Source organism: Python bivittatus, unplaced genomic scaffold, assembly GCF_059951505.1.
Source record: "Python bivittatus isolate LINGU-HERP-01145 unplaced genomic scaffold, Pbiv_v1 ctg000610_np1212, whole genome shotgun sequence".
NCBI lineage: Eukaryota > Metazoa > Chordata > Lepidosauria > Squamata > Pythonidae > Python > Python bivittatus.
The window spans coordinates 44,886,325-44,911,751 of NW_028277088.1; the positions used below are offsets into that span (position 1 = coordinate 44,886,325).

The 25,427-nt window shown below is 36.5% G+C and overlaps 1 protein-coding gene and 1 long non-coding RNA gene across 5 annotated transcripts in view; one reads left to right on the forward strand and one right to left on the reverse strand.

Moving 5' to 3' along the window:
* ULK4 (unc-51 like kinase 4) overlaps positions 1 to 25,427 on the reverse strand; it is a 183,322-nt gene that overhangs the window by 64,025 nt on the left and 93,870 nt on the right. For 2 of the 3 annotated variants that reach the window (XM_088150921.1, XM_088150922.1), the window contains one exon: positions 18,186 to 18,291. The exons of the other annotated variant lie outside the window; for it this stretch is intronic. In XM_088150921.1, the coding sequence (XP_088007047.1) occupies positions 18,186 to 18,291 (106 nt within the window). The remainder of the gene's footprint in view (positions 1 to 18,185; positions 18,292 to 25,427) is intronic. 3 annotated transcript variants of the gene reach the window in all.
* LOC148214615 (uncharacterized) overlaps positions 1 to 25,427 on the forward strand; it is a 137,894-nt gene that overhangs the window by 44,806 nt on the left and 67,661 nt on the right. The window lies entirely within an intron of this gene.

Consider the following 25,427-nt stretch of genomic DNA (forward strand, 5'->3'; position numbering starts at 1 on the left):
TTCTTGCATTAGAGAAGCCTAAATATCAATAGTCCATCTGGATGCTGAAAATTCAAATTTCTGCAGCTCATTCTAGAATCTACATGGAAAAGTTTATATTTGATATGTGATGCCTTTTCTATCCAGGGAAAACATTTGAATCTATTAAAGTGAAGAGCAATTTCCTTTATTCAATATCAACCACAAAATAACAAGGCATAATCTTTCTCCTATTATGAAAAAGACCTGTGGGTTTGCATTATACTAATTAAGCCACAAGCCATGGTTTAAAAAGCGTAATAGCTTTGTTCACAGATCCCACTAAACCAAAACAACAAAACACGTTATGATTAATGCCAAGCAGAGACCCAACCACTGTGTTATTATGAGTGATATTAAGAACATGAAAAAGAAAAAATCAGCAGATTTCTTAGTGGAAAATAAAGAACTTTTGGAAGATGTTTAGAAAATATATTTTGATATCTGTTCTTTATCACAATCTTATTCAATACATAAATGCTGAAAAACTCTCCCAAACAATAAATATTGGACACAGATGTAGTATTTATTCTTAAAACACTATAATTAAAGATAGTTTTTAGCCATTTCAGGGTAATCAGAGTAATATCGCGAAAGCAAATTGAATTAATTTTTTATTATAGAGACCCGTTGTGTAAGTCAATCTTATATGAGTCAAATTTTTAGTAGTAAAAATAAAATGCTGCATAATTAAGTACAGAGGCAAACATCATATTCCACAGAAATTATTTGTGACATAAGCCAGACTCTATAAGACTGATAAACTACTAAGTCTGAAACTTTTTAAATGAATGAATAAATCATACAACAAATCTGCTTGTCTCCAAAAAAAAAAAAAAATGCACTGGTGCTTAAACATTTGTGAACCCTTTCGAATTTTCAATATTTCTGCATAAATATGACCTAAAACATGATCTGTTCTCCATACAAGTCCTAAAATTAGATTTAAAAAAAACCAGTTAAACAAATAAGACAAAACATTATACCTGTTCATTGGTTTATTAAGGAAAATGATTCAAGCTACATATTTGTCTGTGGGAAAACTATGTGAACCTTTGCTTTCAGTAACTGGTGTGCCCCCTTGGGCAGCAGTAACTACAACTAAACATTTCCAATAATTGCTGATCAGTCCTGCACATCAGCCTGAAGGAATTTTAGCCCATTCCTCCTTACAGAACAGCTTCAACTCAGGGATGTTGATGGGCTCCCTTGCATGAACGAACTGCCCTTTGACCATTCTTTGGTCATACAACTTGGGTGTTTTGGGTTGTTGTCCTGTGGCACAACCCATTTTCTCTTGAGCTTCAGTTCATGGACAGATACCCTGACACTTTCCTGTAGAATTTGCTGGTACAATTCAGAATTCATACTTCCATTAATGATGGCAAGCCATCCTGGTCCAGAGGCAGCAAAGCAGGCAGAAACCATGATATTGCCACCACATTTCACAGATGGGATAAGGTTCTTATGCTGAAATGCAGTGTTTGCCTTTCGCCAAACATAACACTTTTCAGTCAAGCCAAAAATTTTTATCTTGGTCTCATCCATCCACAGAACATTCTTCCAATAGCCTTCTGGCTTAGCCACATGGTCTTTTGCAAACTGTAGACAGGCAGCAATGTTCTTTTTGGAGAGTAGTGACTTACTCCTTGCAACCTTGCCACGCATACCATTACTGTTCAGTGTTCTTCTGATTGTGATCTCCTGAACACTGACATTTGCCAAAACAAGAGAGGTCTTTTGTTCCTTAGACATTACCTGGGGTTCTTTGAGACCTCCCAGAGTATTACATGCCTTGTTCTTGATGTGAACTTGGTTGGTTGACCACTCCTGGGGAGGGTAACAATGGTGCTGAATTGCCTCCATTTGTATATGTTCTCCCTGACAGTGGACTGATGGAGTCCAAACTCTTTGGAAATAGTTTTGTAACCTCTTCTAGCCTGCTGAGTATCAACAACTGTTTTTTGGAAGTCCTCAGAAATCTCCTTTGTTCAAGCCATGACACACTTCCACATACCTATGTTGTCAAGATCAGAATTCTCTTCTTTAAATAAGGCAGAACCTTCCACACTCACACCTGATTATCACCTGACTTATTTCCTTTGAAATGATAATCCTAGAGGTTCACATACTTTTGTCACATACAAATATGTAGCTTGGGATCATTTTCCTCAATAAATGAATGAACAAGTATAATGTTTTTGACTCATTTTGTTTAACTGGGTTCGCTTTATCTAGTTTTAGGACTTGTGTGGAGAACAAATCATGTTCTAGGTGATATTTATGTAGAAATATTGAAACTTTTAAGCACCACTGTATGTTACACATGCTACTGATAATTGAAGTACAGTCCCCACAAGTTAATTAAGAACTCTTACACTTTCAGAAGCATAACTGGCAGAGGGAAGAGTTTATTACCATTTTCTTTATTACTTTGAAGTGAAGGATCAACTTGTGTGATATTATCATTCTGGACCCTTTAATTCCCAAGATGCAGAAATGACCTAAGCAAAATGGAACAACCTGAACTATTTTCTGTTCTTTTTGCTGTTTTCCTCAATTGGAAAACCAACAGTTAAATGAACTTACTGAACTTCCCGTCAGCAGACCTCTGACCTTCTAAAGAAAGCATAACAAAATGAAAACAATATACAGTTATGGACACAGTTGCTACAAGCATTAATTTTGGCTTGGCAGGCTCAATACCAAATGCAAAAGGGCTTCACAGAATTACAAAATGGAGGGGAAAAAAACCTTTCATTTTTTAGGGAGTGAGCTTTGAATCTTGAAAAGAATTTAAAATACATTCAAATAGAGCAATTCTCAAAAAAAGTAAGCCTACCTAAGTTTCATTTCTGTAAATGCAGCATATGTTGAGCTCTTAATGTGAACCCACCTTGAAAAGAGTGACCCAAATCTCCTCAGAGAAAATGCCACGTGTTTATGAGAAACAAATTAAGAGACTGTACTCTAATTATTAGATTTTTAATTTCTAACCCTTTCCCAGTTTATTGTACATGTAGACTTTTTTGCCTACATCATAATACTGTACAACCAAGCATTCTGTTGGCATGTAATGGCAAGAAATCAAAATTTCTAGCCCAGTGCACTTATCTGAGAAAGTGCATTATTAGAAGTTTTCATCCTGGTTAGGTGATTTGAGGGGAGAAAAGACTGGACCAACAAACCTGCATTTTAGACTAAAGTCTCTGATTTTATTAAAAACCCCAAGCCCCTATGCTTCCCCATTAATTATAGCTGAAAAATGCTAAATGGTGATTACTTTTTTCTGGATAACAAAATATATTTCTTTGATAAATTTTTAGACTGCTTTCCATTAACAATAATCTAAAATTGAGCTAAATTTACAGGACTTATAGCCTCTTAGCTTCTTATAAGGTAACACATGCCAAACTGCAGACAAAATATGGATTTTTTTTCCTTTAAAGAGGACTGCCAATGACTTTTTATTTTTGTGTGAAATTAGAAATAAGGATAATTTACTCTTTTGTGGGGATGAGTCTTGCCAAATTTCACATGATTAAGTTCAAAAGGTTTGTATGTTGTTACAACAACCACCAAACCAAATATTGGAATGGTTGATGACAAATGCTGCCAAGTAAGTGGCCAAAATGAAATGGTGAAAAAAATAGCTCTGTTTTGCAGTGATTTTTAAGAAAAATAATGATTGATTTTTGTTAAATGGCATACTGTGATACTTTTCATTTTCTTCCTTTTGATTTCTGCATCAGGACAAAAAAAAAAAAAAAACACTTCAGAGTTGCAACCCTCATGGTAATGAAGTAGTCCTCATGTAGCATTTGTCATTATTTGAGACTGCTGGTTTAAGGAATAAAATGGATGCCCTGAGCCTTGAAACTCAAGGCACTAATGTTGTCCCTCAAATTTCTGTTGGGGCAACTTCTGAAAGACAGTATAATTTCAAAATCTAATCACAATCAGTATGGAACTATACTCAAACATAAGTTTGTTACTCTTGAATTTTGCTAAAGCAATAGAAAAATATTTAATATTTTGCTGAAAATTCTATTGATACATTTGCTTCAGTCATTTTCCAAATGGAGATAGATAAAACATTACCTGAAGAAACAATGGGTTGGCCATAAACACAAATTTATACTTTTTTTCATTTTCTGGCTTCAATCTCCATAAATCAAAATCACTGTTGTGTACTTTGCTATTTCATTTCCTCCTGTTTCTAGAATGTGTTTCTGTTAGCATTTAGAGTCCACTGAATAAATAACAGTGTAAAAAGATATAGTTAGGTGATATCACCACTTTCCACAAAATGAAGCCACGCATCTATAATTACATGCCTCTACTCTTCAGAATCTGTCATCAGGCAGTTTTCTTTGCACCAAGCTAAAAATTACCAAGCCAAAGTAAACAATTCAGTACAAACTGGTGCCTATCAAATGGAAATTTGCAAACTATCTGAAGACCCTTTGCACTATGATTCATAAGACTGCTATGATTATGTTCTTCCGCTTGCTTGAAAGTCTGCTTCTCTCCTTGCTATTATGTGATATGAAATGCCTCACCTTTCTCCCAGCTTGGACTTAGGAGAGGTGTGTTTATCCTTTGCAGCTGTGTTGAGAAGATACAGTCCGAGAGATATTGCAACCCTCTTTTGTTCATCTCCATACTGGAGAAAAAAAAGGAACCGCAGACATACTCTTCTGATGCTCAGCAACTTATCAGCTCAGAGTGCCTATGCCATCTAGTGTTTAAAAAAGCCCCAATCAAAAGGGGAAGTCTAGAAAGGCTATTTAGTTAGTTGGCTGGAGAAAAAATGTCAAGGCGTCTATTAACAACCAACCAAATCCTAAATTTATCCCTTTAATGGTGTTACAAGTGCTTTGGTTGTCTGGAAACAAAGATCCAGCTTGGAACTAGAAGATGGAGCAGAGGCCTTCACCACAGTTATACTGCATACACAAAATCCTGTACACTGTAAGAATTCTGACTACTTTTGTCTCAGACATCAAAGCTGGATTTGAAGAAAGAAAACACCAATGAAAGAACCTATGTATATCTACTTAGGAGTAAACCAACTCCTAAGTGGGACTTACTTTTGTACTTTTGATACATGTATCTGATGCAGTGAAAGAGGTTTCTCTTGTCATCACCCATTAGTAAGCTTTAGTTTACTTCTTTTTCTATACTAACAAAAGAAAATCACCATGGGCAACTTCTGCCTCTAGATGGATAGATGGCAGGGTAACTATAGATCTTCTCCTCCAAATCAGCATGCTAGGCATTAGATGATACTGAAGAATTTATTTTGATTGCCTAAAGTGGCAATACAAGATTTGTATGAGATGAACGACCCCCATTTTGAAGGACAGCAATATATGTAAAGCCAGTAAGACATTTTTAAATGCAACCTTATGCACCATATATACATGCATACATATTTACATATATGAGAATGATATGGAGTTATGAACAATGCAACAAAAAATTAAACATGGTTATATAATTTATTACAGAATTAATTTAAATTAGCATAAATAATCCTATGATCTCTTAAATTACCTATGATGAATAACTTGCAATAAATATGGTGCATTTAAATGACCAATGTAACACTTTAGTACTCTTGCATCTCTCTCTCTCTCTCTACTTACCTATAAAAAAAAATGAAAGGAATTCCAAATTGTTACATGCCAATATATAAAAGTACAGATTTAAAATATTTATGAAATTTTAGAGAAGACACACTAATTTATTTCCCATTCAAATTTTTCAGGTGATTTGCAGCCCTTTCATTGATTATTCCCAATTAACTTATTTTCCAGTTATTACTTCAAAACAACTCTTTTTTTGTGCCTTTGAGTCCATCTTGACTCCTGGCCACTACCTTGGCAAGTCCATGCAGTTTCCTTGGCAACATTTTGGAAGTAGTTTGTCATTGGCTTCATCTTTCTAAATCTCAGCGAGATTAGCTCAAAGCCACCCAGGTGGGACTAGAATGCATGGGTTCCCAGTTGTAGCCTTAACCACTACATCAGACTGGTTCTTCTAGAAGAGTATGGTCCAAGTCAATTCCCCTTATTAAATTAAATAACCCTATTCATCTTATCCCATCGTTTATTTAGCTGAAAACAAAACAGTTGGATTTGTAGCAAGATAGTTTAATATGGAGAACATCTAGCCAGTCTATGTAGATATATTTCGTCAATGTAAACAAAACAAAAACAAAAAGCACCACATGAACATATAATAAATAGACAATCATAGTTAGAGATATATCCATTAGTAGCTGTTTGTAGTGTAGCACCATGTAGTGTAGGGGAGGCAATATAATGTGTGGTTAGTTTACTGGACTTGAACCAGGTGTTCGACTTGGACCATATTAATATCCCATCCCCCATTTGACCATACACTACCCATTCACTTTCAGTTCAACCTTCACCTTCCTCAGAGGCTTGCTGCTGTAGGGATAAAATTAATAAAGACTCCTTTAAAAGTTAACTGAGCTCTCAGAGAAATAGGTGGGCTATAAATGTATGATAATAAATAGTATCTGAATTTAATATTTTAGAATCTTTTGTTCTTTGATGAAGATAATATTTGAAGCTAAGAGTTTTAGTCAAAGGCATCAGCTAGGCTTAGCAAGTTTGAGAATGTCACTTTGAACATTTTGAAAACCATGTCTGAGACAGTATAATTTCATCATCAATGAATACCCCAAAAACAGATGTTTTTAAAAAGCTGTATACATTCTATTTCCTAAAAAAAAAAAAAAAAGCCCACACACATTATTCACCCATTGTAAATGTGAAATTATATAAGTCTTGTGATCTTATTATTTAATGATAACATTTTAGCAGGAACAAATGTTTTTCTTATCTGTCTATAACTAAGTGCAGTACTTAAGAGAAAAACAGCAATTATTAGGAAACTACAACAACTGATACTTATTATAAAAGAAGAAGTCTCTATACCAGTGTTTCTCAACCTGAGCAACTTTATGATGTACAAACTTCAGCTCCCAGAATTCCCAGCTGGGAACCCTGGGAGTTGAAGTCCGTACATCTTACAGTTGCTCAGGTTGAGAAACACTGCTCTACAGTAAAAGGCCTGTGCATCTGTACATTCAAATTAATTTTTATTTTATTTTTAACAGCTTTACAGAGGTGCAAGCAAAAGAAGCATTTTAAGCATTTTTGTTTTTAGACTTCAAGCGATCTAATTCCAAAGGTTATTCTTGGGGCAATTGATCCCAAAGGACCAAAGCCTGGTGAGAAAAGTCTCCCAACCACAATGGGTTATTCTAGTACATGGAGGGACCAACTCTGACCTGGTAATAGAATCAAATGCACAACCTCATGAGCCACAAGCATGTCTTTCAAATACCTTGATGTGTCCAACGCAGGGCAGAGCACAATGTGTCAACACCAGCAATTTATACGATTATATCTTTCATGAATACCCAGCCAATGTAATTGATGGCAAAAAAAAAAAAAAGGTAGGAGTAAAATAAGGAACATCCAGAATTCTAAGTACAGCAGCATTTTGGAGACAAATCAAAAGGCAGATTGAGTAACCTGGCCAACAGGCTGTTACAATAATCTAAGTGAGACACAACCAGGGCATGAAATAATTGTTTAGACATCTCAATAATGAGGAATTGATAGATCCTACAGTCATTAAATGGAAATTATAGATTCTTGATGAAAAGCTTTAAGGGCACTGATTTGGTCTCATCACAACCAAGGACACACAGAACTGTCTGTCTTGAAAACCAAAGAAACAAGAAAGGGAGGGATGAGATGATCAGGATGGAATACAGTGTCTGATCCATGTTCAGTCTTGGTCATCCAGTCACACAGTATACATCCAAATTAGCAGAACGTTTAACAGAGCACCTGTGGCCTCAAGTGCTTCATCTCTGAATGACAGTAATGAAGCAAAAAAGGCAGAGTACATTTCACTTACTACTGAAACACAATGATTGAAGAAGTGCTCAGATATACTTAAACCCTGACATATCTTTTTCTAGAATTAAGCACTGGATACAACCAATAACAATATGCAAAGAAGGGGTCAAAGGTCTTTGCCTATTTGTAAGGGATTTTAGTACAATGATATATAAAATCTGTAAATTCCACTGGAACTAATTTAGTATAATAAAATAACGATAATGTGTGGAATACCAGAATAGTAATTAATAACACTATTTTAGTATTTTTCATTTTCAAAGTTCAGTGCAAACCTTAATTGCTCTCCAACACATTGATCTTGCATTTAAAGTGCCTTTTGGACAGAAATCACTATTAACACTGTCTGTCAAGTGTTACAAGAGATTGTATTGGGTAATTTAGTCACATTTTGATTTTTACTCTCCACAACTTGTGAGAGTTTTTATAATTATATCTGACAAATTATACACTTATACTGTCATCATTAAGATCCCAATTTTTCATCCATAATTATTAAATTCAGTAACAGGACATATTTCAAATTACTATATTGTTATGAAAAATATTTCATCATATTTGTTCTTCTATAAAATTTTTACAGACATTTTCCAGTAAGTATGTGCAGCAAACAGAATGATAGCGCAGCAATTGAATTTGGTAATTTCTTCATAAACAACACAGGAAAAGCAATAGTAAAGTACAAAGTAAAACAGTGAATAGTAAAATATAAACATCTTTTTTTTTTTTTTTTACTTTGGCTCTGTATTAAATGACGTTGCTGAATCAACCCTAAGATTTAATATTAAAAGCTGAAACTCAGCAACTCTGTACTTATATTTTGATACAGAACATGACTCACAGCAATGCTACAGATAAAATGTTTTAAAGTCTGATTTTGGGGGCTGCAAACATCTGTTCTGGTATTCTTGTGCAAGGAAATACAAATCCTAGATTTAATTGCCCTTGCAATACAGATTTGGGAAAAGACAATGATTAGCTTTGAAACTAGCTTCCTGATATTTTGATAATTTCTAAAATCAAAAGAAGACAGAAAAAGATTGTTACTTATTCAAACAGTGAAGCTTCTTAACAGCCTCCAGTTAGATAAGCATATCAGTCTCTAGCCTCAATACACTGGAATGATGCAATGTGGTATGAAGTGATAATATATAAGACACTAATCTAATTTTCCCAGAAAGTGATTCAGTGACATTAACTTGGGGAATATTTTAATTTATAGGTAGTTGGCATATAAAAAAAACAATTTAAAACAGGATATTAATAAGCTTTTTCCTGAATTCACCTGAGACAATTTCTTAGTCAAGTGTGTGAATGGATAATGACAAAGTAGTCTGTATAGTGCTTTCCAAAGTGTAATGGATATAACTTGCATATTTCCATTGTGGACTATTATTATTTCTTCAGATAAGATAATGTTATTTTATCTGTTACAACACTGCATGTCTTTTTTCTGAATATTCTGAATACAACTGAATCAAGAACACTCCAGTATTTCTAGACCAAATGACTTATTAATTTAGCACTATTTTTTCCTTAGAGAGACTCACAATCTGGTCCTACACAGTATGTTTTATGTTCTCTGCATTTTTAAGTAGGATGCAGAAAATAAATATAAGATTTTTGAGGGACCTAGTATTTAGTCTACAATGCCAGCATAATGATGGAGTTGGCTAAGGGCTGACAGAAGTGTAAGCTGACTCTGGGGATTAGTCTTGTAATATAATTCCCTGTAGGTACTGAAAGGGTCCTTCAAGCATTTAGCCATGCTAAACTCCTTGGGGGCCTTATCAGAAGTTTTTTTTTTAAGTGCCCATTATATATTAAAAATATAAAAGGCTCACGCATGGCCATTTTTGTTTAAAAAGGTAAATCCTGGAAGGCTACTCTCAGAGGAATCACTTTAAGGATGCAAGATTTAATAGACTTTAACAATATGACAGGCACAAAGACATTTGAAATCTAATTAATCTCTTGACATTTGACTAAAAGTCAAAGCAGCAGTCTACACAATGAACAGAGCACCTCACCCGTGAAGGTTGACTACTATTATCTTTCTTTCATGAGATACAGATGGGTTATTAAGTGTCTTCAGCAAAGTTTTACTGCAGATCTAATCCTCTTTTTAATAATTGTCCATGTATAAAGGACCATTGTTTTCATTTAATTCAGTACTGGATATAACAATTGCTGCAAGCTCTCGTTTTGTAATTTCAGTAAAGTTTTTATTGTGGTTTACAGCTGTGAAGAAACTACTCCTAACAGAGTTGACATTAGTTACTTTCACACAATACAATATGTAAGGTACTGGAATAAAGGAATCCTTTTCAAGATAGATGTTGGTTATGCTATTTTAGAGAATAAGAATTTCAATTTAAATATCTAAAATTCAACAGCTACAGCAGCTTTAAAAATAAAGGGGCAACCTATAGTCCTGCTTTATTGTGCAGCAACTTCTTAAGAGAAAGCATGTCAAAGTTATAGTTCACATTAGATTAAATTCCCTGCACAAATCAGTTGACCCTATTGGTCCAGTGACATCAGTAGGCTATGCATGTTTATATTCATCAGAACTTTTCCCAGCAAAGAAATCAAATTTGTAAGCTAGTTCTGCCTGCTTTTAAAGGGAACAAAAGCAGTACTCCCAAAACTTCCTCCAATGCTTTTCTTGCTTTATCAGAGAATGCATTCTTCATTTTACATATTCTGTTCACATCTCTGATATGGTAGCCACTGATAGCCCTATTAGTTTATTTATGATTTATTAAGGGTAATTATATTTAGCCACTGGGCACGGTTCTCAAGAGCAATTTAAAAAGGAAAATATAAAAATACAACATAATTGGTAACACTTTTCAGATCAGGCAATGTTAAACCCAGCACTGAAATTAATTTATTAACATTACAGTCCTGTGCTTGTACTTGTTTATTCTCTGGAGCTTGTACATGATATCGACAAGAAAAAAGAGTCAGTTCCAGGCAAACCTCTGTAAGAAGGAATTCTATTGTTGAAGGGCTACTACTAAAATGTCAAATGAAGTAAATACCATGCAAACATATGGGGTATAATGAGGTATAATACAGTCATGTGAAAAAGTAAGTACACCCTACATAAAGCTTTTTCTTTTTTAACATATCTGCACATTCCAATATTTTATCTTAATTCAAACAATATATGAAGATAAAGGTGATGTATAAAAAATTGACTTTGCAATCATGTATTCTACAAAAAATTAACAGATATGCCATTTCCCTCTGTGGAAATGTTTGCCCCCTTTGGAAGAAACAACCTCAAGTATGTGTTTCTTATAACTGTCTACCAGGCTCTAACATTGTCTGAAGAATCTTTTCCTACTCCACCATGCAGAATTTTTTCAGCTGTGCAATGTTTGAAAGGTTTTCTTGCATGCACAGCCCATTTCAAATCACCCCACAGCATCTTGATAAGATTTAGATCTGGGCTTTGATTTGGCCATTCCAGAACCCTCCACTTTTTTTTTTTTTTTTTCAGCCATTCCTTGGTGGATTTATGGGAATGTTTAGAGTTGCAAGGTCCATTTTCAGTTGAGCTTCAATCTTCTGATACATGGCCTCACACTACCTTCAAGCACCCTCTGGTACAATGAAGAATTTATAATGGATTCTATGATGGAGAACTGCCCAGGTTCTGATACAGCAAAGCAGGTCCAAGCCATAACATTTCCACCACCATGTTTTACACTGGTGTCAGGTTCTTCTGGTGAAATGCTGTCTCTGATTTTCTGGTACTGTGGCCAAATAACTCTATCTTTGCCCTGTCTGTTTAGAGCACATTGTTCCAGAAGTCCTGGTCTTTGCCTAGGTGTTCATAAGCAAACTTCAATTTTGACCTGATGTTCTCTCTGGACTGCAAAGCTTTCCTCCTGGCATACCTCCCATGTAATCTAATTTGTGCTGCTTCTTTCTAATAGTAGACTCATGCACTTTGACATCAATAGTACCGAGGGTACGTGATACAATTCTAGAGTTCTAGAGACTCCTATCAGTACCTTGCATTTTGCTCTCTGGCTGAACTTACTGGGATGACCCGGCCTGGGCAAGTTGGCAGTTGCTGGAAATCTCCTCCACTTGTAGATGATCTTCCAGAGAGTGGAATGACTGATGTCCAATTGTTCGGCAATCTTTTTAAATGCCTTCCCAGACTCATAGGCATCCATCCATAACCTTTCTGAAGGCTTTAGAGAACTCCTTCAATCTAGGCATGGCGATACCACACACTTCAACAACAAAGAGCAAATCAAACTAAATGTCTGGGATTTAAATAAGACAGGTTCTTTCCAGATCCTCATTTGGTGCACCTGATTCTAATTTTAGGGATTTGAAATAGTGATAAATGTAGTTAATTTTTTAAATTAAGCTTTATTTAATTTTTCCACATTCAAAATTTGCATTTTTAAACTACACAATGGACTACAAAATGTAAATGCTATATGATATTTGTTGTATTATATCCACTTTATCTATTAATTTTGTTGAAATGAATATCAAGTAATTGTATGTTGAAATATGTTGAAAAAGTCAAACATTTCAATGGGGGTGTACTTATTTTTTCACATAACTGTAGATAAAAGTGGATGTCATGTTATTCTCTCCATCATTTTGACAGAACACATATAGACTCACAGTTGGAAAACTAATTTGGTTTGCCTTCAGCCCATTTCTTGATAATAAGAAAGTGAACAAATAAAACAAATTCTAACGGCTGGAGAATAAGTGTCAATAAACTCAGTATACATTGCAGAGGCAAGTGAGGAACATCTCTGTGGGATTCCATGTATTTCTGCACATGCAATGATATAAATCTGCCAATACTTTTTTCACAGTGGATGAATAGAATGTTCTCTGAAGGGAAGAGTAATAAATCTATGCTTTAAAATATCTATTTTTCCCAAAGGACCTACAGGGCAGATTATACATCTGGGAACTACCAAAGCAGGAGTATTCTGATTGTAAGCTGAAACAAGAAAATCTATGGAACTCTTTGCACAAAAGCAGTAGCAATGGAGAATAAGTGGTTGCACTCTCTATTAACTGTGGCTAGTAAATTTTCTTTACAGGAGAACTTTCTCCAAAAGGTTGTGATTCTTTCTAAGATTCTAAACTAAGGTATAATTTGTAGGGTGAAGTTTTCCCCATTGCATTAAGAGCAACTATCATAGTTCCCATTAATTACGTAGACCAAAATCATCTAGGTACTATTCTTTCCTAAGAAAGAATATTGAAAATGAACTGATTCAAATTTTATATTCCTAATGTTACCAAACCACCTAGAGGCCTTTTTAACATCTAACAATTATCTCTCCAACATCCAATTATCAGAACCACATCCTGAAAAGGAGAAGAAAGAAAAAGCCCACCAAGCAAAGGGGAGATCCAACTTGACAATTGTCTCATAAATTTAGAAAAGCATGGATGGCTGTTCAGGAGATTGTGAACTTTTGTCAGTAGTAAAACATCTTATCATTACAAGTCTCCAGAAACAATTTAGATCTATCAGACAACAGCTGCACCCTAGATAATTCAAGTTGTTAAAATGTTGTCACCTGAAACATTCAAAGAGTTCAGTATTACTCTTACCTATATTGACAATGAAGTCACGCTTCAGTCATTCAGTTGCTCACAACATCTTCTTTAACCTGGGTTACTTATAGGACCATCTCTCCCCAGTGGTATCTACCTGTCCTGTTAGATCCAGCAGGAGAGGCATGCCCCAGGTCCCATCGGTAAGAAAATGTCATTTAGCAGGACCCAGGAAAAAGGCCTTTTCTGCCATGTTGCCTGCCCTTTGGAATACCATCCCCTGGAGATCAGACTTGCCACAACCCTGCTGGCCTTTTGCAAGGCATTAAAAACTTGGCTTTGCCATCAAGCCAGGGGCCCTGATAGTGTAAGTGAGCCCATTGTCTGGTTATATTGATTGTGCAGTGTTCGATTATTCTCGGCTATTTTATGCTATTTCAAGTTAGTTATATATTTAATCACTGGTTGTATGCTACTTTGTTCCTATTTGTTTTAACTGTTAGCCATGCAGAGTCATGTATATGAGATGGGTGTCCATATAAAATAAATAAATAAATAAATAAATAAATAAATAAATAAATCTTGCAACATTGTTGCAAGAATATGGTTCTTCGCATAAAACATTAGATCAATCACTTTATGAGGAAGAAAGAAACAATGGGGAACTGCCATTTCCCTTTACTGTTCCTGTGATCAGCTGAGCTGGAGACTCCTTCTCACACTGGCTATCAAAACCAATTGCCTTATAAGAAAAAGTAACAGGACTACCTGCTCTTGAACTGGTGGTATAATCTTAACCTCCAATAGAAGAGAATATGTGTAGCTCAGGGTTGAACTGTGGAGTCCTTCAGGTTCTCTGAGTTTGGTTGTTTTCTTGCAAACGTTTCATTACCTGGCTAGGTAACATCTTCAGTGCTAGAATGGAGTGGGGTTTGCCCTCTGTTTATATACAGGGGCATGCCCTGCCAGTGTTGGTGTGTGTGTGTGTGTGTGTGTGTTTTTTTTTCTGGGTACTTCCTTGATTAGGGTATTGTTTACTGCTTGATTGTATGTCTGGTGATAATCTTGGTGTTAATCTCTGCTTATCTGGGTGATCTGGGTGACCTATACAACATCTTCCAACAAAATGGATATCTGCACAACTTTATCAAAAAGTGCCTGACCACTCAATCTACTACAACACAACCAACACAAACTATGAAAAAAATAACACTGCCATACATCAGAAATGTCTTAGAAACAACAGACAAGTACAACCACATGAAATCTCTGCAGCACACAAACCAACTAAAGCCCTCCAAAACATCTTAAGTAAACCAAAAGACCCAGTAGCTCAAGAAGAAAAAACAGGAGTCATCTACAACATGCAGTAGACTGTAACAACCACTATGTAGGGCAGACAGGCAGAAGGCTAGCAGAGCGCATCCATGAATACCAACTAGCAGCCAGAAGAAATGATGAAAACTCCTTAATCTTGCAACACATGGACAGACTTATTTATTTATTTATTTATTTGGCTTGTATGCCGCCCATCTCCCCCACGGGTGACTCTGGGCGGCTCACAATAAAAAAGAAGAAATACAATTCTCTCCAAGATGGCTAAAAACTATAAATAATTTAAAAACATATTAAAAATACCCTAAAAAACCTCCTCTAATTTTGGCCCTATAAAAATCTGTAAGATGCTGGGGGGGGGGCAACCCATCATCCCACCAGCCATCTCCACAGGTGCGGGCCCCCCAGGCCTTCTGGCAAAGCCAGGATTTAATACCTTTCCTGAAGGCCATGAGGAAGGGGGCACCCCGGACCTCAGGAGGCAGGATGTTCCATAGGGCGGGCGCTACAGCAGAAAAGGCTCTCTGCCTAGACCCCACCAATCGAAGTTCCCTGACCCGTGGGGCCTGCAACCTGCCCCTTCTGCTGGACCGAGTGGGATGGGCTGAAGTGACCAGGGCGAGGTGGTTCCTCAGATAACCTGGTCCCGTGCCATGAAGGGCTTTAAAGGTGATGACCAACACCTTGAATTGGACCCGGAAACAAACTGGTAACCAATGCAGCTCGCGCAACAGCGGTGCTATATGTGCCCTCTTAGGGGCATTAAGAACTGTCCGCGCCGCCGCATTCTGCACCAGCTGTAGCTTCCGGATACTCTTCAAGGGTAGCCCCATGTAGAGCGCATTACAGTAGTCCAACCCAGAGGTGACCAGGGCATGAGTGACCATGCAGAGGTCCCCCCGATCCAGGAAGGGGTGTAACTGCTGCACGACACGAAGTCGTGCAAAGGCCCTCCTGGCCACGACTGCCACCTGCTCTTCAAGCAGGAGTCGTGAGTCCAGGAGAACCCCCAAATTACGCACCGGGTCTGTCTGGGGTAGTGCAACCCCGTCAAGAACCAAAGATGACAAAATCCTAGATCTTGAGGCTCCCCGTATCCACAGCCACTCCGTCTTACCAGGGTTCAGCTGAAGCCTGTTGTCCCCCATCCAAACTTAACCATAGTTTCAACTGGGAAACTCTCAGCATCTTAGACCAAGCTAAATCCAAGAATGCAAGGGAATTCTTGGAAGCTTGGTATTCAGACAAGGCAGCCACCAACAGGCACATAGAGATAAACAACATCTACACACTATTCAAAAGAGACAACAAAAAGGAAACAAAAGACCAGAACATCTCTTCACCAGCAATCATCAACCAGATAACAGAGATTAACACCAAGATTATCACTAGACATACAATCAAGCAGTAAACAATACCCTAATCAAGGAACTACCAGAGGGGGAAACACACACACAACACTGTCAGGGCGTGCCACTGTATATAAACAGAGAGCAAACCCCACTCCATTCTAGCACTGAAGATTTTACCTAGCCGGATAACGAAACATTTGCAAGAAAACAACCAAGCTCAGAGAACCCCAAGGGCTCCACAGTCTTAATCTCCCTAAACATTGTAACTGGACATTTTAGAAACAGTGATCCATGAAGAACTGAATCTAAGTTATCATATTTTCCTTTTTTTATCTCATTTTCTTTTCCTGTTATATTGTGTTTATTTATATAGTAAGCCTGAATGCAGGGGCCTTCTGGCTTTATTATTGATTAAGCTACTTTAAGAATGCTTCAAGTTGAAGGGCAAGGGTATTAATGCTTTAATAAATTTTGAATGCAAAAATGAATAGTAAATGGCTTCAGTTTAGAGATTACATATTTTACATAAATAATTGTAACTTATAAATAGTAATGTATAATTACTATGCCAGATTTCAAAAATTAGAACATATTAAATTATAGCCAACCACTGCATTTGTAATCTAATCCTTGAAGAGAGTTCCATCAAAGCTAAATTATTTTACCAAATAAATAATTCATGCAATTGTAATTAATACATAAATTTTTATGTAGGTTTCTATTTAGAATAGCATGGTTAAAGATACAAGATTGAGTTTTAAAAATTGTGTTTAGGATTTGTGTTAGGACTGCATACTCCAGTTTTTTTCCTGTTCACTTATGAGTGATTCTTCTATTAAAGCAAGCAAGATATATGAGGAAAGCAGTGTTCATAACTTGCAGAATCATATTGCAGACAGGAATCTATAACCTTCAGCAAGTTCTGCTGACCAGCCCAAACAGTTAACTGTGGCCTCTCTTCCTTTTAGGACAAGACACCAATAGCTATTCCCTTGGCATTGGTATCTGAAGATATCCCTAAAAGTAATGATGTTCAATCTCCTTCACTAGTCTTTCTCAAGAAGGGGACCACAAAATAAAGTATTCATCTAAGGATCTTTACTTGAAGGTGCTCCAGAGTAGGGAATGATACCAATATTTTGTTTTGGCCTTAGCTGTTTTGGTGGTGGACTGCTAAGCTTCTCCAGACAACCTGGCCATACAGCTATTAAATATACTCCCAGCCTTTCTCTGAAGTTTAGAGGTGGGGATGGGAGATAGAAGATGTGCTGCATATGATCATTCACACTCCGTTCTGCAACTGTGCACAGGTAGTCCTTGCTTAGTGACCGCTCAGTCAGCAACCATTCAAAGTTACAACTGTGCTGAATGAGACTTACAGCTGGTCCTCAAAGTTGCACCCATCACAATATCCCTGCAGACACATGATCATGATTTGGGTGCTTAAGCACACAATTAGGTCAGTCACAGTGTCCCACGGTCACATGATTGTCATTTGCGACCTTCCCTGCCAGTTTCTGACAAGCAAAGTCAGCAGGGAAGCCGGCAGGAAGTCGCAAGTCGTGGTCACATGACATCATGCTTGATGACCAAACGTGATTCGCTTAAAAACCACAACCAAAACTGCCAGAACTGCTGTTGTATGTGTTCATGTGATTTTTCGCTTTATGACTGCATCGCTTAGTGATAGAGTTCCCAGTTCCCATTAGAGTTGTTAACTGAAAACTACCCGTAGTTAGAAGAAAAGATGACTATCTTTTATCATTTTTGCTAGAGTGCAACAAATGAAGCAACTGGAAATACTGATCCTTGACTTTAGGCAATTCCTCCTACAAAGTTTTCTTTAAAGTTATGAATAATATTCATAAAAAAGCTTACCAAATAGATTACAAAAAGATAACAAAAGAGTAGCACAGAAAGAGTACAGGGAATACTGGATAGTAGAATTACGTACCTTGTTCATAAAGTAATGCCATGTTCACGTTTTTATATAATACCAGATAATTTAACACTGCAACTGCACTCTGTACTGTATTTCCCAGCAGTGCACCCTGGTGTTCCTGTAATAAAATACAATTTAAGAAAAAAAAGTTCTTCCAAATATAAAATAGATCAACTAATTTCAAGGAGGGGCACTTTGAGCAGTCCTGGAATATCTAAATTGGTGAATAAATGAAACCAATCAAGAAAGGACCAGATCATTTTCACAGTTGGAAGGTAACCAGAACTCCATATACAAACAGGATACACATTTTACTTTTAGGTGCTTACCATCTTAACTGAGATTAAGGTCAGGCTAATCCTAAATTACAGCAGGAGACAACAGCCGATCCCTACTAAGTTTCTAGGTTCACGAACTTGCCCTGCACTTGTCCATTTTTCTAACACATTAGCAGCAAAAGCAAACAAATAAGCAAGCAGCAGACTTAACATTTCAAGAATACTAATAGAGACTATAAAAAGTCATAGCTATTTTTTATGTAGTACTGTCACAGGCAACACAATTGACCAAACTTCCTTGCAGCTTTGGTCTGGCCACATTATCAACTCCAGATCTCAAATTCAATATCCTTCCCCAATAACTATAATAAGGCTTTTGATTATTGGATCTTGCCAGAATGTGGAATATATTATGGCTAGTATGCATAAAATAATTCTTCTGAGAAATATTAAACAAGAAACTAGTACAAGAACAGAATTTGGAGAACAAGAATTATTCAGGATTGGAAAGGGAATGTGACAATTACATATTTTGTTCCCATATCTATTTATTTTATACAATAAATTACAATAATATATTATCATAGTCCAACCATTTTTATAGTATATTGTAAAAATGTCAGGAATGATAAAAATGATAGATAGGTGGAATCAAAATATAAGGCCAAAACACTAACAGTTTGAGATAGGCAGATGACACCACGTTAGCTGAAAGTAAAGAGGACTCAGAAGAGCTGACCATGAAAGTAAAAAATGGAAAGTGAAAAATATGGGTCAATATTAAATATTAAGGACACAAAAGTAATGTCAACCAGCAGGCGTAATTAAATTACAGCTGACAGTAAACAAATTAAGGTGGTAGATAGTTTTGTTTTCCTGGACTCAAGAACAGATAAAGATGGACAGGATGCTGGAGAAGTATATATGAATCCAATGATTAAATTAGACAAGACCACACAGGAGAAGGATATTGCTTTCACAACAAATTGCCTGATTCCAATCAACTCTGGATGGTTCACAGCATGAAAATAAAACAATATACAGTCAAAGAAAGCATATAACAGTAACAAATCCAGTCAACAACACAAAGCATATCAAACACCCAAAAGGGGCTCCAACTACCCTAGGAGAAGAACCAGGTGTTTAAGGCCCTCCAGAACATCAGCAGGATGGGAGCCACTCAGATCTCATTCAGAACCTCATCCCAGAGGGCAGGTGACAGAGAAGGAATGCTTCAGGATACTGATAGATGGCACTGCTTAATCAAAGGAACCTAGTGCCAACCCTGTCAGATCAAACTGGACAGGCTGACACCACAGGAGATAGGCAGTCCATCAAGTAATGAGGGTCAATGCTATACAGGGATTTATAGGTTGTAACTAGCACCTTGAATCACACCCAGAAGCAAGCTGGCAACCGGCACAGCTCACAATGCAGAGGTATCATACAAGCATACCGAGACATGCCCATCACTGCCCATGCTGCTGCATTTTGGATTAGCTGAAGCTTCTGAATGGTTTTCAAGGTCAGCCCCATGTAGAGTGCATTGCAGTAACTGAGCAGGAAGTTACTGGGACATGAGTGACTGTCTGAAGGACCTCCTGATCTAGGAAAGAGTGCAACTCCAGATGAAGCTGTACAAAGGCCATCCTTGCTACAGCTGCCACCTGCTCACTGAGCAGGAGCTGTGAGCCAGAAAGATCCCCAGATTGCACACCACTCTTGATTGAGGAAGTGCTAACCTATCCAAAGTCAGAGAAGGAATATCCCCAAATCTAGGTGGCTCCAACATCCACAGCCACTCGGTTTTGGTAGGATTGGTAAGATTGATCAGGAAGCAGAATCTCATGTAGTTTGGACATGTGTTGTGAAGAGATGATGGATTAGAAAAAAGTCACTACACTGGGGGAAATGGGAAAAGGGATGAGAAGACAACAGATAAAGTGGATGGCAGGATCAGAGATAGCACAAAAATTACAAGTTATTACTAGAGACAGTATAGTCACTGGGAGCCGAGCCTGAACCAGTGGTACCTAACTATCAACATGAATGGCATTCTACAAGAATATAATTTTTTTTCTATAAAAGGATAGAAACTACAATTTAAAAATCTGTTCTAGGAAGACAACAGAAACATAGCAGAAATGGAGGTCAACAGTGGAAGAGTTATGGTCCCTTAAATTTAGTTTCAGTTAAGTGACTGGGACAGAGGCTTATGCTTAGCTAGTAAAGAATCTACTATATGCCCTAATAATATATGCAATATAAGACAGGCAATGCACTATAATACCTTAACATATAACATATGAGAAATTAAAATAAACAGATAAAATTTTATTTGCCCAGGGATTTTATACTACTACTTTTTAAAATTTAGTGGCTGTTGCTGCTCAACCTTTTTCTTCTACTGTATTTTTTGTTGATTTACACATATTCAGTAGTTATTTTGCCACTCCTGATCCTTTGAGCTGGACTGAGCTGGATTGAACTGAAGTTTAAAAGCAGGGTGGGTAAAGTTGTAATGACATGTAAGTGGGTGGGGACAATTTTTCTTTTTTAATTTTAGGAAGGTTCAAGGGCTTTGTTGTTGTTTGGGTGTTTTTTGTCTTATTTGTTTAGTTCAACACTGAAAATCTAGTGGTAAATTGTGCCACTGATTTTCAGAGCTGCATTCAACATTTCTTCCAAGCTGTGCATGTGTAAAGTCACACAGCAGCCATCAGTCTCTTGCTCACTGTCAAAGATGCTGCACTAATTAAGAATGTTTTTGGAAAAGGGTAAGCAAAGGAAGGAGAGAGAGAGAAACAGAGAAAAAGTTGTGGGGTGCATGAAGGAGAGGCTTCTCTCCTGGGAGCTGGGTGGAAGCCTGTTGTCAGCCTTGCAAGGAAGTCCAGACAAGAAGCATACCCAGAAGTACTAGCTCTAACTTTATTGTAAGGTTACATTAACAGAATCTTGCAAGTCTGAAAGTACATCTCTCCCGCCTTGCTTTTACAGTCCATGAAACTAGGGAGGATGCCTTCTGCTTGCCATGCCCCTACTGCTTCTGTGGACTCAGCTGTTGTTTGTTTGATTGTTGCCTAGTCTATGGCTCTTCCTCCTGTCTCCCAAGGTCATTCCTACATACCATTAAACCTGCAGACCTTCTGCCAAGCTCCAGGCCAAAAGAAAGATTGAACAGCAACAGAAGAGTTAATGCAAAGCAGAAAGCAAGGGGGCACTCTGTTGGTACAGCATCCAGAGTTATATCACATGAGATGGGTGGCCATATAAGTATGATAGATAGATAGATAGATAGATAGATAGATAGATAGATAGATAGATAGATAGATAGATAGATAGATAAATAAATAAATAAATGGGGGAAGCACCTTCTCATCCAGGAGCTAGGCTGAAGTCCAAGCACCTTCTGCCAGGGTCCAAGATGAAGGAGGAACAGTAGGAAAGAAAAAGCAAAGCAAGGAGAAAGCAAAAGCAAGGAAAGGGAGAGCTTCCCTGGTTTCAAGCAAATGTTGGCTGCAGCTGAAGCAGGTTAGCATCTTGTGAGCTGCCAATCCCCTGAGCTACTTGTACTGAAGAGAGAGGCCACAGGGCCATGGCTCAGTTTAGACACTACAAACATGGTGTGGTGAAGTGAGAACTAAATTACTTCTACTGAAATAACATCTTCCCAGTTTATAAACAGATCAAGAGACATGCAAGGCTTTAAGCCTCAAAAAATAACTGGAAGGTAGAGTTATTTGGCAAATATCTGAGTTGGGTAGCTCTTGGTTCTGTTACTGTTCTGTATTGTTCCAGTTGCAATCATGGGCTTGTTCAAATAATTACTGCCAAATAATTCAGATATAACTGTACTGTTAGAGCATGTTTGAACTCAGATCCTCTAACTGAAAGCAAAAGAATGTTAACTACAATCAAATTAGTTGCTGGAGGAAATTACATTTTATGTCAAGCAGAGATTACAAAGCTAGCAGACTAAATAAAAGTGACAAAGGATGATGTATCAGATTTTTTCAATTCAGCATGATAAATGTGTCAATCTATGTCCAATACAGCATGTATCTGATGTAACAAGATTGGGAGTAACACCTTCATTTTTAATAGAGAAAATCTGTACAGCATTCTTTCCCAAGATTAACAGCATGTAATGACACCATATTTTGTTTACCAGAAATAACTTTTAACTATACAACTGTCTAATGTTGTATAGTTGCAGATGTTCACATTAAGGTTAGCAATCAAAGTGAATAATGCATACCACCCTGATTAAAGGTATTTCTTAATCCCTACCTGTAGTTGGTAACCTGTCCAGATCAACCAGAAAACAAAATTATATTCCACTGTTACAAATTAAACTAGGTTTGTAACTACTGTACCCTGAACGAGAATGCTGATAACCATTGGAAGAAAACATCAGAAAACATTAGCAGTGGAACTCCAACAGGAAATCTGAGTTGTTGAAGTCCTGCAAGGTTAGGATTAGTTATTACATGCCTGAATTGGGTCCACATCTTATGAAACCATTGTCATGCCTCATTCTTAGATATGGAAATGGTGGTAGCTGTGATTTTGTTATATTTTCTAAGATTGCATCCACAATAGATTCTATACAATCTATCAATGAAAAAAGCTGATCTAATTTGTGTGTATGACGCCACAGACTGTGGACATTTAATGAACAGTGCACTTGACAGCTTTAATAAAACATAGCATTTGCCAGCAGAGATAATTAGAACTGAAGCAGCAAAATTCTACTGTTTGGCAACAGAGATGAAACAACTTCATTAAAATGTACAGCTTCAGCAAATGAAAGGCAAGAAACCACTGGACCCTGAAGAATCAGCCTTCTCAAAACTAATTGCTTCAGTGCTTAAACAGGCCAGCTATGAAATACCAAGGGCATAACAAGGAAAGAAAAATAAAATAGAGGACTGGTTTAGAAAACCATCTTCTACAACTGCTCTAGTATTTTTAGGGCCTAAACTTTTCAATGTACAATGTACGACGCAGAACAATAGAAGAAAATATGTGGCGTCTTAACCTGGACTGATGCGTCAAAATAAAATACTGTAGAAAACGTGAAGGTAGTAACATACCTGATACTAGCATTCATTCATTTTATAGGCTTTGGATTAAATCAACTTAGATAGTAAGAGTATATTTATTTTTATACTGTAAGTTCAGTTGATCAAAAAACATTTTGGGCTAATTTTATAGTTCTAATGTAACTAAATTATTGGAAGTCCTGACATTTAACTCAGCAAGTTTATAGCACTTAATGAAATTACACTGGTTAAACTGCAATTACTTGAGGTATTGCTCTCTTTGAGTTTCTATATGATCTTTGTTATCAAACATGATAATTACTGTAAAAGAGAAAAATGCTGGCTTCTATAAACACCATAATTTAGGAGCCATATCTTATTAAATATTGTCTATGTTATTATTTGTATGAAAAAAAATAAAATAAGTGTCCGTGAGAGATATTTCCTTTCTCTAGAAGCTATTTTAACAGGATAAGAGCAAAGCTCTGTTCAATATATCTATCACCCAGTCTAGATACAGGAATAGCTATTCTATGAATAAATTATTTTTCTACATTATATTATACCAAAGTAATGAAATAAAATCTGCTCTGTAATTTTTCATGGAAATGATAAAACAGAAATTATATTTTCTTTGCAATACAGGGCTATTCTTATATTAGCTCTCTCTCTCTGTAATGTTAGAATATTTGTTCCATATTGTACCAATAATATCCAGACTTTATTTTTGATTTAAATATTTTACTCTGAAATAATAAATTATGAAAGCCTGGAATTTGGATGATAGCTCATTTTCCTTTCTCTTGTGAAATAATTTGACAGATTCACTCTAGAATCCAAATAATTGCAGAGAAGATACCCATTTCCTGTTCTCTAATTAAAAGAGCATTAATTTTTATGCAGTACTTGCATTCATGTACTTGATTTCTGGGTATGAATTCAGTAGAATTAAGATGCATGAAAGGAAATCTGAGGCAATGGTTTGTCTTTAATTTGAATTTCTCTTATTAACAACCTGAACCAATAAATATTCTAGTCAGGTGAAAGCATACCATTTTATAGTCATAGTGAGAATGATATTAAAATTGTTATTTCAGTTTGTGTCTGTACTGTTGAATCTATTAAATCTATACTGCATTGCTATGACATCTTTCAGCAAAACTGAAAGAAAACCAGAAGAGCTAACAGGGTTCTGGGTTACTCTAGAAGAAGCACTGTATCAAAGAGGCATGGAATTCTAATTCCCCTCTACTTGCACTCTGGAGAGACTACACCTAGACCATTATGTACAATTCTGGGCACCACATTTCCAGAAGATATTGACAAGTTAGGACATGTCCACAAGAAGGCCACAAAGATGATACAGGAACCTGGGATTGTCCGTCAAGAGAAAAGACATATACCATTCTGTTAGCTTCTAGATAATTCTTCCTCCATCTACGGAACACCAGAACCTGGATAGCTTCTATAGCTGGAATCAATTCCATAAGGTATCACTTGATATAATAACTGTCCAGAAAACAGCTTTAACTTTTTAAAGTTGTATATTCAGATCTTAGTACAAATCAGTAAAAAGGCAAAGAATCAATTAAAGGCACTAGCTTTTATTCAGAAATGAACAGACTATTAGTCATAATTGCTTTGGAAGCTCCTATTGAAATAGATTTGTTTTGGAAGAAAAGTGCATTGAATATTGATTCATTCTTTATTGATTAAACAAAGCATTATATGAAATCTTCATCTTCAAATCATAATTCTACTTCATATTATTTTATTTCCCACACATATATATATACAGATTATTGTATTTAAGGATGCTTTCAGTTTGTAATTGACAACCATGTTTCCAAGAGAAAACATCAACTATGTTTAGTTCCTACCATATGTTCTGATATCTCCAAAAAGTAATCTGATGGGATTCTGACAAAGAA